Genomic DNA, 12,615 nt, shown 5'->3' on the forward strand with positions numbered 1-12,615 from the left:
GATTTGTTTGGACATCCAGATAGTAATGAGTTACAGTAGTCCAGCCTAGAAGTTACAAATGCATGGACTAGTTTTTCTGCATCATCCTGAGAAAGGATGTTTCTGATTTTCCTAATGTTTCTCAGGTGGAAGAAAGCTGCCCGACTAACTTGTTTTATGTGAGGGACAAAGGACATGTCCTGGTCAAAGGTTACTCCAAGGTTTCTTACAGTGAAGCTGGAAGCCCTCTCCAAAACAAGGACTGAGGTCTGAGGACTGAGATGACCTTTCGGGTCATCAGGGCCCGTTTCGCCTGCCTGTGGGCTGAGGGCAGCCCCAAACCAGGCATACAATATAATTTCTTCATGCATTGTGCTGAACCACCCAGGAGGAGCCGACCCTCCTGTAACCCTGGTGTGGTAGACCTCATCACCAAGCGTTCAGCAGTTACATAACAAATACTCTGACACTAACATCTCTCCTACAAAAAAATTCCTGCAGCTGTCATCTGACGGCAGCACTCTCTGCGGCTGCAGTTCCCCTCCGAGCCGCCAGAGGGATTAGAGGGTTCGGTGGTTGTTTTGGGTCTATTTGGGGACAGCGGTGTCTGGACTGAGGATGATCCGGGTCCAGTACTGAGGACGATCCGGACCCTGGAGTGAGGACTGTCGCTGTGGATTTATTGGCGGCTGATGTTCCTGCATGTAACTGTTGTTCTGTCCGTTAGCTCTACGTTAGCTGCTGAAATGCTAATGCTAAGATTAGCTTCTCTGTGGCTATCCGTTAGCATGTAGTCTGAATGCAGGCTTTGTTAACTGAACAGGATCGATCCTGACGGGTCGTGTCCAGTCTGCGGTCCACGGACACTCTGACCGTCGGTGTCTCTTGTCGGTCAGAACCACATAAACCCGGTCCCGGTGTCAGCGGTCTGGACCGGTTCTAGTCTGGCGGCTCGTGTAGCTCTTTCCCGTCATATCCGGACTCTGACCGGACACTTTGACCCGGACTGTGTGGGCTCAGAACGCCTCATGATCCAGATCCGGCCCGGGACCGACACCCAGAAACAGCCCCGAATTAGTCCGAGAGACCGGGAACCGAGCCGGACTGTCATTTCAAAGTAAATGTCCGTCCGAGCCAGGTCTGTGACATCACCGGAAATCACCGGTTACCAGGAACAACCTGACGTTGCCATGCCAAACAAGCTGGAAGTCCACCTGTCAGACCACGCCCTCTCTCCCGAGGACTCACCTCCAACTGCCCGCCGGCCCCGCCCCCGCCCCCGAACAGCTGCTGTCATGGGGAGGCGGGGCCAGAGGAGTAAGAAGAGGGGCCTAGGTGAGAGGAGGCGGGGCCATAAGGAGAAGAAGGAGGGCGTGACGGTAAAGAGGATGTGGAGCGGCGGGAAGCGGCGGTGGGACAAGAAGCATTACTGCGTGTTCTGCCGCCGTCCGCAGGTGAAGATCGCCAGGCACCTTCTGAGGAAACACGCCGACCAACAGGAAGTGATGGCCGCCAGCTCGCTGCCAACCGGATCCAAACAGCGCCACCTGCTGCTGGAGCACCTGCGCTGCAGGGGCAACTACCTGCACAACATCGAGGTGTCTGGCTGTCTGTCTGTGTCTGTGAACCTGTCTGTCTCTGTCTGTGTCTGTGAACCTGTCTGTCTCTGTCTGTGTCTGTCAACCTGTCATTCTGTTTGTTGTCTGTCTCTCTCTACCTGTCGCTCTCTCAGGTGATCAGACAGGGCAGTGGTGAGATCGTTCCGTGTCGTCAGCCGTCAGAAGAAGTGGATGTGAGGAACTACCTTCCTTGTCCGCTCTGCCTCGGTTTCTTCCTTCGCTCTGACCTTTGGAAGCACCAGGCATCATGCCGGAAGAAGCTTAAATCTGATCCCTGTGCAGTTCCTGGGTCCACCTCTGAGCCCACGAGGGATTCAAACACTGACTGCTGCGACCTGGCAGAAGAGACCTCCAAGGAGGAGAAACCAGCCGAGCCCTCGGAGGATTCAGCCCGCTGGACCAGGACCTTTGAGAAACTTTACTCTGGAGTCGTTGGGGATCAGACTGACCCGGACCGGCCCAGGAAGCGCAGCAGAGTCCAGGCGGCGGCTTCACGCCTCCTCCCTATTTCCAGTGGAGCGTCAGAGAGCTGCAGTGAAATCCTGCACCGCATGAACCAGGACCACATCTCACACCAGGTCTGTCTACCTGTCTGTCCACCTGTCTGTCTCTGTATCTGGAGTGTTCATCCTGTCCTCTTCTCTCTCTCCAGGTCAAATCTGATTGGTTGATCTGTAAATATGGAAACAAGTTGATGGGGAACGAAAATGGCTGCCAGAAGAGGTATGATTACGTCAGTCAGAAGCTGAGGGAGCTCGGCCGCTTCCTGTTGGCTGCTAGATCTCTGGACTCTGATGTCCAGAACCTGCAGGACGTCCTAGCTCCGGGCCGCCTCAACCTGGCACTAGCTGCTGCCAGAAAGGCGTCGGGGTACCGATGGACCCGCCCTCCACTGGCACTAAAAACAACGCTGAAGACAGTCTGTGAGATTGCCATCGGAGAGAGTCTGCAGGATGGAGACTGGGAGGCCGCGGCGAAAACCACTGACTTCTACCATATGCTGGGGAGAGAGTGGGACAACCTGCTGGACCCTGAACCTGACTCAGGTAAGATCCGGGATCTGACCCTGATGGCTCGTGGGAGTTTCCTACAGTTTATAAAGTGCACTAAAACAAACCATCAACATAAAAACTTTTTCAAATCTATTTCCCTCCAGTTAATCCAGAGGGAGGAGCCGAGATGAAGAAACGTCCAATCCAATCAAAAAACGAGAGGAACCACCAAGAGCTGGTTCAGGAACCCGTCCCAAGACCTCAGGGTGAGTCTGGACCCTGACAGGTCAACGCACAAAGTCAGAAAGACCCAGATCTGAACAGACATCACTGTGATGTCACTGTGATGTCACCCATCAGTCTGTGAGCTGCTAGTTTGAAGCCTCCAGCTTGTAATTTAAGTCTCAGCCATCTAAATATTTAACCAGATTAGGAGAAGGCGGATCTGACCTGCTCTGCACTGTCCTGATTGGGTCGTACAGTCTGTCAATCACACAGTAGCCACGCCCACAGTGGCATTCATTAGAAAGAATGAGGGATTAAGGTTGTTAAACTTTGAGTCCAGGTTACTGTATGTTCCAAATCTATCGATGGTTCAGGTCCAGGTCCAGGTTAAGAGGAAGTCCCTGCTCCTGACCTCCAGTCCCTAAAGTTTGTCCTAGTCTATGTAATCCAGATTCTAAGGCCTCTGCATGACGCTGATCTGACCCTGATCTCTGTGGTCCAGTTCTGTTTGACCGCCTCTGTCTCGCCACCTGTTTGTAGTTCAGTCAAAGACCAGTACCAGACTTGGGACCTCCATGATTCCACCAGATTCTAGCCTGCAGACTCCCATCACAGGTGAATCCTCTGGAGTTCATCAGTCCTGTAAACGTAAACTGTAAACGGTCCTGGTTCTGACAGACCCAGTTGTGGTTTCATCTTTATGTCACTCTTCCAGTCTCCAGGAAGGTCCGCCGTCGCCCGTGGTCATCTGATGAGAGGGAGGCGGTCTGGAGGCAGCTGGGAGTCCACGTGCTGGTCCAGTCAGTACCGGGAAAAGAGGTTTGTCAGCGTTGCCTAGACCTGGAGCCGGTCCTCAGAGGGAGGCACTGGAAAGATATAAAGAACCAGGTCCACAACCAGATCCAGAGCCAGAAGAAGCACCAGTTCCATGCACAAATGGACCTCCAGGAAAACCACCAACACCAGCAACAGGAACCACCAGACCAGAGCCAGAGGAATCAGCTGCAGCATCACCATGCCCGACTAGACCACAACCAGAACCAGAACCATAACAAACAGCAATACCAAGCCAAGCTGGACCACCAGGACCAAGAACACCCTCAAATTCACAAAAAAACCGTGTGCTATGCTGGACTAGATTCCAGGAACCAAGTTCAGGTCAACAAAAAGCATCTGTACCAAACGGACCAGCCCGTCACACTAGACCAGGACTCTTTACTCACTAGTTCACCTTTTGAACCTGGCGGGTCTCATCGAGCTCCAGGACACTCACACGTGGAGCAGGACCCTGTTATCAGTCCATACCCACTTCCTCACCGGGCCCCAGGGCCCCACATGGACCAGTTGCTGTCCAGGACTGACTGGACTGACGAGTCCCTGGAACAGAACTATCCAGCTATCAGCCAGCTCTCCAGGACTCTGGTCCAGGACGCTCCTCCAGGAGGTCAGCTCTCCTTCTGAGGGACAGACCCTGAGGGCCATGAGCACCAGGGGCCAATTCCCAGACCCCATTCTGGACCACGTCTTCACAGGAAGCCAACTAATCAGAACTGTGGGTCTCCTGTTATTTTCTTTTAGTGCTGACCGGGTCCTGACAGGGTTAGGGTTCTGTGATTTTTTTTTTTTTTTTTTCTTTGGATACTGAGTACTTAGTTTGATCAATAGTGTTGGACATTTTAATTCATTCATACAGTTTGTTAGTTTGGAGAGAGAACATTTCTGCTCAAGTCAATGCGTAAGTTTAAATTAAGTCCTTCAATCGCAATGACATCACAGGGAAACTGCCTGAATGGGAGCCTATTAATTTATTTCATTTAGGTGGAGTCCCGCAGCGGAGAAGCACACTTGGCAGCATCTTAAGGTGAAATTTTGAAACTTTGTTCAAACAGGTGAGACGTCATAATCTGATGGGGTCCCTCATTTTGATGTTTTACATTGTGAAGTAAAGACGAAGTGGCTGTTTGACTGTGCTGTTGTTTTATCCCATAATGCTGTTTCCACACACATCTGTATCACTTTCACATAATGAACATTGTTTAAAATAACAGACTTCTACTCAGCCAACAGAAAGAAAGCTGATGGTGTTCCAGCACAGAATTTATGAAGGCCTGTGGCTGAGGGTACCCCTGGAGGCAGCTCATCCTCTGAGCCCCCCCCCCCAAAAAAAAACAAAGGTGCCTTTATAAATGTAATATGCCTCGGCCTATAAATATCTCTTCTTTTGTCCTGACACATTCTGATGGAGCCTCCTCACACCACAACACACCATCTAACTGTAAGTAGGCAGTACTCCAAAGATTGTGCCAAATTGTAGTTTCCCCAGATATCAAAATATAACTTGACCAGATGTGTTAGGTCCAAATTCCACATCAATGTCTTTTTGCACAACGGGCCTGATCTGGTATGGACTCTTCATTCATAAAATAACAGCTTTGGACCAGAACTGGTACAGAACAGAGAAATGTGGTCCAGATTTGTACCAAAACCGTTCTCAGTATTGGAATGTATCATAGTTTAGTGTGTCTATCAAAAGGAATAATGACAACACTTCCATCAGTGGTAACAGGGTGTGCCATTACATTGCACAAACTTTAACAATTAGCAGCATGTTATCGTATAAAACCTACTGTAAACATATCTGAAAAACAAGGCTGTCATAAGTATTCAAGTTTAAACTGTAAACATGAAACACCAGGTGGTGCAGGTTAAACGTTTAGTTCAGTTCTGCTCTCCAAAGCCCAGTTTGTGATTGCAGAACCAACAATTACTGAAACATAGTAAAAACAAAAAACAAAACAAAAAAAAAATACAATTTTAACAATGAAAATTACACGATAAACATAAACAATAAAATAAATAAAAATACATTTAAAAATGACTTCCAAATAAATCAGAGAACCATACAATTAATTTCCAAGTTGTCTCAGTTGAACACATTTTTACCCCCAAAGATTAGCATGTCTTTTCTGTAGAGAAGAGATCCGCCTCTTCAGTAAACAAATACTGTATTCTCAACCTTGAAACAGAAATTAACTCAACATGACTTAACAGAGCGAAACCCTCGAGCACAAAGGCCACATGAGAAAAAGGGTTTCACTGTCACTGGTCATCATACAGCCTCTGGTTCTGAGCTGCAGACCTAGGGATGAAAAATATGTGTTTACAAATGATTTATTGATAAAGAAAAAACTTGATTTACTGTAACTGAAATCAGAAAAATTTACAATGACAATACAATAATCTGTGCATTACAAGGCAATAGCATTGTAGAATTGGAATTGTAGACTTTTACAAAAGTATGAAAATTCGTACAATTGATACAGCTGTACAATTTGGAGCCATTATCATTTTCAGATAGAGAGCAATTGCAGAACTGCTTTGTGGTTGCTATGGCGGCCATTTTACTTTTAACCATAACTGTACGGTGTATTTTGCATCATAACTTCTGATCCAGTTATAATACACAGAGGTGTCAGAGATTACAGGGACACCACATAGGACATCATAAACTGTCGTGGTTGTGTCGACTTTGATGTCCTCCAAAGTCCTGAGAGTGTGCGCGTTCCTGTATGACGTATGTATGACGTGCTGCTGCTTACATAAGCACGCTGAGTCCAGATAGAGTTTTTCACTATTTAATAAAACAATACAGCTCCACAGACGGCTTTTAGTGACAAATGCAAAAAATATGTGAACGTGTGCACTGTCTGTGAAATGTAACTAAGCAATAAAGTGATCAATGCAAACAAAAAGTGATGAAAACCACCATGCACACCTCTCTCCTCCACGTGTGCTGGTGACTGAGCCTCCTGCATCACCTGTGGCATTCATCCCCATTGACCACATGACCCAAACACCGTGAATCACCGTGGCAACCACAGGCTAAACAAATCAAAAGGGGAGTAACCCGTGATATAATACGGCTCAGCTAAAGGTGAAGACACTCAGACACTCTGAGAAGGAAAATGGCTTTTCCATGTATGCTAATAAAAATAATAAAAATAATGCACCTTTTCACAGAAGCATGAACCTTTGGTAGTCAGACAGTTTAGGGCCCTGAACATTTTCAGGTATGGAGCCATTCATTCGCAGCTCTCTCGTCATTAAAGCAGGTTAATGTAAGCAGTTATCATTACTTCATTCTTCCCTGTCCTCAACCTCAGCTGCTGCCTGTGGAAGGAGAGGATTTGTGGATGAAGGTGTGATTTTGTCATATAATGTTTACTACATACATGATGAGTAAAGTTTTTGACACTGTACATAACTTTAAACTGTTTCTTATATTTCTTACTAAGACCTAATTCTTTTGATAATTATCTTGGTGATTGTAGAGAGCAGACGAATATTTAATATCATGTTTGAAAACTACACACAACATTCATGAAACAGACACAAGTCTTAATTATTCCTAAATTACTGCGTTTCATGCTTTTATGAAAAAATTTAACTTTTTTTCCCCACATTACACTGGCCTGTGTCCAAAAAGACACAGGCCACTATTGTCCACAAATTGAACTTTTTCTGTACTTGCTGTTTGGACCAATGAGTACTGCCCTCAGTGCCATTTGTCTGAATGCCATCTTTCCATTTGCTCCATTTCAAGAGATTTTCTTGGCCACAAGATCACAAAAAAATGTGACAGGATATTCCAGATAACATGCTTTGTGTCCTGTCCCCCAGTGGATCCCAGGACAGACATCTGGGGAGATCTCCCACTATCATATAGTCAAGGGCAGCTGTAATCCATATTTTTAGCATAAAGTGCAGATTTTAAACTTTGCACTAAACTATCTAGATGTGGACCATGATCAGTAAAACACTAGTAAAAGCAAATATACACTGGTTTTCTGCAGATGAAAAGGTTTCAAAAGGAAGATTCTGCAGAAGATGCCATTTGGGATTCACAACAAGAGTGAAGAGAAGGCTTGACAGTGTTTAACATCTGGTGGCTCTCATGGTTAAAATGTTTGGACCAATGACTTCATACCAAGTTGTTTTTCTGAGGAATTATGCAGTTCTTTCAGCCATCTCCAAGTGTTCCATCTCCTCCAGTGAGCCAAACATTCATCAACCATCCACCCAGGAGTCAAGCTGACAATTGCAGTGAGTTGTGTTAGTTGGTGCTTCTTGTGTTCAAGCAGTTTAAGGATATGACGTTCAGCAGCTGAGAGAGAAAGACAGAGGAAGATATTCACACAAATGTTGTGTCTCTTGGGTCTCACAAAAGGCTGATTGTGAGAAGTATGTATTATGAAAAAGCACCTTCATTTGGTTCTGTCAGGTGTGATTATCAAACAACAGGCACAGCTATGACGGCAAATATATCTTTATCTACAAAGTCTATTAGCCTTAGTAACGTGTTTCTTGTCCCACAAAAACACATTATCCTAAGACGAATTATAGATCTGCAGATAGACAAAAGTAATGATCATTACTTTTATAAGGATGATGGCGATGACAAATGAGGCAATAACACCGGCTTGATGATGACCGATGAGGTGAGCCTGGGCCTGATGAAACCAATGAAGAGGTGACAATTTAGAGTAAACACAAAAACTTGTGCAACAAAAAATGGACCAGACTCGGTGACTAACTCCCTTACAACAAACTTTGCCCTGCCTATGTGCCCTACAGACAATATCTAACTAGACCAGTGAGCAGTGATAGCTAACATGTCTTTGAGGTCATCAGGTGGGAACCTCCTTTCACCAGTGTTTCATCTAGTTAGTCCCACAACACCTCCAAGAGGCTAGACAGTGAACACCGGCATCCTAGGGTCACCCCCCTAATGCCAGCCATCACCACTCCTCACACAAACACAACTATCTCAACCAGCACCACCGTCAACTACTCTAACCTCTCACTAACTGCACAAGTGAAAGCGGGGTGGGGATACAGACCCTGGTTCAGGTAGGGGGCATGAAAGTGTAGAGGGTGCAGGAGGTGGAGGACAAACTAGACTAGCAGATTCAGCAAACAAACTCACCTGAACAGTCCTATACTCAAACCAACCCAGGCCAACTCACCCGGACTAACCGCATGGTGGCAAAGAGGCTCAAACAGGCCACACCCTCCACTTAAATACACTTCCCCTTCCTGGATTTCTTCCTCTGCTTCTCCCAAGAGTCTGTCTATCTTAAGAGCTCCCCCTGCTGGGCCCCCAGCTACTATTACTTCTTCTAATCCAAATCCACTGACTGGATCTTACTGCCTCATCTGACATTTCCTTCACTGTTTTCCTCACCCTCTGTCCCCTTCCTCCTAACTCCTTCAACAAAGCAACAACAGATCTGGCTACAAACCCTCTACATCCTCCTTCCACTGGACAAATCCTAACCTTCCATCCTCGCTGCTCGGCATCCTTACCTAGATCTGCATACCTGAGCTTTTTCCTTTCATATACTTCTTCAACTGATTCCTCCCATGGAACAGTCAGCTCTATGAAATATACTTTCTTTCTACTCCTAGGCCACAAAATTATATCAGGCCTTAGCTTTGTACAGGCTATTTCCTGGGGAACAACAAGCTTTCCTCCTAAACCTGCATCTCTCAGTCACTAGCATCCTCTAAGCTGCCTTGCCTCCTTTTTATCTTATTAACTTTCCCTCCTTCTTGAACAAACTGCCTCGACCAGTTAGGTTGAGAGTGGGAGAGAGAGAGAGAGAGAGAGAGAGACAGGCATTGGAGGGGGGGGGGTGTATAGGCAGGAACATGTTGCTGCGTGAAGTTCATGGAGTTGAGCTGTAATACAGAATTCATGCTATATGGGACCAGCAGGTGTTGCAGGAACATGGGATGGAGATGAGTCACCACCTGCAGGATGAGGACAGGGAGAGAGAGGAGAGGAACTGGGAGAGACAGAGACTTTGGCAGAACATGGTTAGTAAATGCAGTATAAATGCTTAGAACTGGGTGAAACTGTGTTTTTTAAGAAGGATGGTTCTTATCAGCGCATGTAAGGGGGGAGGAAGGGAGAGAGAGAGAGACGGAGGAAGAAAGAAAGAGGGGGAGGGGGAGAGAGGGTGACAGGGAGAGACAGAGAGAGAGAGAGAGAGAGAAGCTCAGTCCTTCCCCCAGCAGCCTAGGCCCACAGCAGCATAGCTAAAGAGTAGAGGACATTAACTTTTTAACTATCAGCTCTGTCATACAGGAAAGTTTTAAGCCTGGTCTTGAAAATTACTAAAGAGTCCGCCCCCCGGACCGATACTGGAAGTTGGTTCTATAGAAGAGGAGCCTGATAACTGAACGATCTGCCTCCAGATTTACTCTTGGAGACTCTAGGAACCACAAGTAAACCTCCATCTAGAGAGCGGAGTGGCCTGCTAGGACAGTAAGGAACTATGAGCTCTCTGAGATATGATGGAGCTTGGCCATTAAGAGCTTTATATGTTAAAAGAAGGATTTTGAATTTTCCTAGTTCCTGTTAATATTCGCGCAGCAGCATTCTCTACCGTATACCGTCCTTTTGACAGGCTAACCTTACAACCTGAGAAGATGTGCTTTAGAGTTGCAGTACCTGAACACAACGCCCATAGCGGGTCTCCATCTACCCAGAGTTTTAGGCTCTGGGGAGTTGGCAATACATCATATGTTGCCCCTATCAAAAATCTAATCCTACTTTCCTCCATACTCCAGAGCTCTTTCCAACTAAGCTCTTTCTTCTCTACACCTTCCCAGTCCAGCCATTGTCCCTGCTTAGACTGAGCCACTGCCCTCACACTCCTTAATATTTCCTCCTGTCTACGAACCTGCTCCAGAACTAGCTTCCTCTTCTCTTTGGGACCTGCTCTACTCCACACCAGTTTGCCTGGGCCAAGCCCCAAGCCTCCCCGGCCTATCTGTACATTACCCACAATCTCTGTATGCCTAAGAGCTGCTTCTGCTTCGTGCACTGCCATTCTTGGATTCCATTTTCTCCCCTTGGTTAAGTTTGGAACCACCTTAGTAACTACCACATCTTTACTCCCAGATAACAGGAGCTCTGTCCTAACCTTAGTACATTTAAACTCCTCCACTAGACGAGATACTGGGAGCTGAAGTATGCCTTTCCCACACAGTGCCACAGTGTTTAAACATCTCTGAACACCGAGTCACTTCCTAATGTAAAAGCTTCTTAGTCTTTCAATTTTCTCTGCAGCAGATATTAGAATCTCATATACTGACAGTGGCCACATCAATCTAGGAAATAATCCAAACTGCAAACACCACAGCTTCAACTTTCCTGGAAGTCCTGATTTATCTATTCTATCCAGTCCCTCAGCAATATCCATCTGAAACTGCACTACCTGTTCTCCGTCATGCAAATCTGCCTTGTACCACGTACCTAGATTCTTTACTGGTTTTTCCGTAAATTATTGGAATTTCCTCTTCATCTATTGCAAACTTTCGATCACACACAGAGTGTGATGATTGATGAGGAGATTGAATGGGGCTCAGAGACGACCACTGTGAAGGTGGAATTTGCCATCTTGATATGAGGTTTAAAGAAAAGAGAGACATGAAAAACTGGTGGTTTGAAGGCATGAACACAAACTTATAATTCTCTACTTTGTTGTAACAATAAATCAAAACACAAACAATACAGTCATCTTTGATTTACAATTACAGTGGTGGATGATCGGTAAGGAGATGGCACTGGTGGTGCAGGGCATGACAAGGACTACAGAGTTTTACTATAATTGGATTTTGAAGGCTGTGGTGATTGAGCCTGGTTGTTTTTTGGAACCTACTCCTGACAGCTTTCATCCTCTGTATCACCTAAGAGGTGGCTATTAATGCAGATGAAATTGACGAATTGAAATGTCTAATTTTAACAATACATCTGACTGAAATGTGTGCTTACATTGATTTATGTTTCCTTTTCAGCCTTTGAGTTGCAATCTCCTCCTCATCATGATCAGAGTCAAGCTCTGATGTCTGTCAGGTCAAGGATGTTGTATAGTAATCTAAAATAAACATTAAACAAACAAATAATGATGTAAATTTCATAAACTAATTTCCCCCAGTGTACATAATTACCTTAGTAATTATTAGACATGGACAATAAATAAAAAAAAATTAGCTGAGCTAATCTTGCAGCTCTGTTGATTTTGTGATCACTGTTATATAATGGCCAACTTTTACTGTGACTGTGGTACTCATCTAAAAACTGGACAACATGAAACATTCTGTAAATGAAGAGGATTAAAAGGTGAAAGAAGACCACAGACCTGCAGACAGATGACAGCGAACCGGGCGGGAGTACACACCAAAGACTCCCCGCACCGCAACAGCTCCGGCCACAAAGGTTCCGGTTTCCTTTTTGTTCACTACCTCACAAGATTTCTAAATAAAAATGTGATTAACACACATTTAACAGGGGAATAAACTCTACCATTAAAAAAAATTCAATCCTGTTTCTTTCCATTCGCTAAATTACATTCACATAAATGTGGTGACACTGTAAATGGCAGTTATTTTTTCATCTATAAGTTATGCCACTTTAATTTTGTAATTTTATTTTGAAGCGCATCACTCGTATTTCGTAACTTCCTGTTATCGACGACGTTAGACGACCTGTTCACTATGCTGTAGAACTGGTGATACATGCAAGCAAAATATTAACATGTCGCATCCTGTGGTGACATTTGGGAACGGTGATTTTATCGTGGTTCGCTCCGTGTTGTTTTTTGTGTCATTGTGTTTCTTATGTAAGGACTTACTGTGAGGTCTGCGTGTGGAAGACGAGTTGCTAGCAGGCTGGGCTCAAACTTAGCGCATCAATTGTGAAAAGAGTGGTTCGTTGTATTTAAAACGAGAGA

General features: G+C 45.5%; 1 protein-coding gene and 1 long non-coding RNA gene across 4 annotated transcripts; one reads left to right on the plus strand and one right to left on the minus strand.

The window, feature by feature from the left end:
- The first annotated feature begins 537 nt into the window (after positions 1 to 537).
- On the plus strand, positions 538 to 6,793 carry LOC115058678 (uncharacterized). 2 transcript variants are annotated; one of them, XM_029526121.1, is made up of 6 exons: positions 538 to 1,577; positions 1,712 to 2,176; positions 2,251 to 2,644; positions 2,755 to 2,856; positions 3,356 to 3,430; positions 3,531 to 6,757. In XM_029526121.1, exons 1-6 carry the CDS (start codon positions 1,101 to 1,103, stop codon positions 4,274 to 4,276), a joined length of 2,259 nt encoding a protein of 752 aa, XP_029381981.1. In that variant the 5' UTR covers positions 538 to 1,100; the 3' UTR covers positions 4,277 to 6,757. The 2 variants fall into 2 exon arrangements, with proteins under 2 accessions (XP_029381981.1, XP_029381982.1); XM_029526122.1 differs by lacking the exon at positions 3,356 to 3,430 and having other exon boundaries at positions 3,531 to 6,793.
- LOC115058680 (uncharacterized) lies at positions 4,950 to 12,058 on the minus strand. 2 transcript variants are annotated; one of them, XR_003842129.1, is made up of 4 exons: positions 12,025 to 12,058; positions 11,658 to 11,760; positions 8,251 to 8,325; positions 4,953 to 7,979 (listed from the first exon to the last, which is right to left on the minus strand). It is a non-coding gene; the product is annotated as an uncharacterized LOC115058680 (long non-coding RNA). The 2 variants fall into 2 exon arrangements; XR_003842128.1 differs by lacking the exons at positions 11,658 to 11,760; positions 12,025 to 12,058 and having other exon boundaries at positions 4,950 to 6,985; positions 7,803 to 7,979; positions 8,251 to 8,461.
- Positions 12,059 to 12,615: the final 557 nt, after the last annotated feature.

This window comes from Echeneis naucrates, chromosome 18 (genome assembly GCF_900963305.1).
Source record: "Echeneis naucrates chromosome 18, fEcheNa1.1, whole genome shotgun sequence".
NCBI classification, from domain to species: domain Eukaryota; kingdom Metazoa; phylum Chordata; class Actinopteri; order Carangiformes; family Echeneidae; genus Echeneis; species Echeneis naucrates.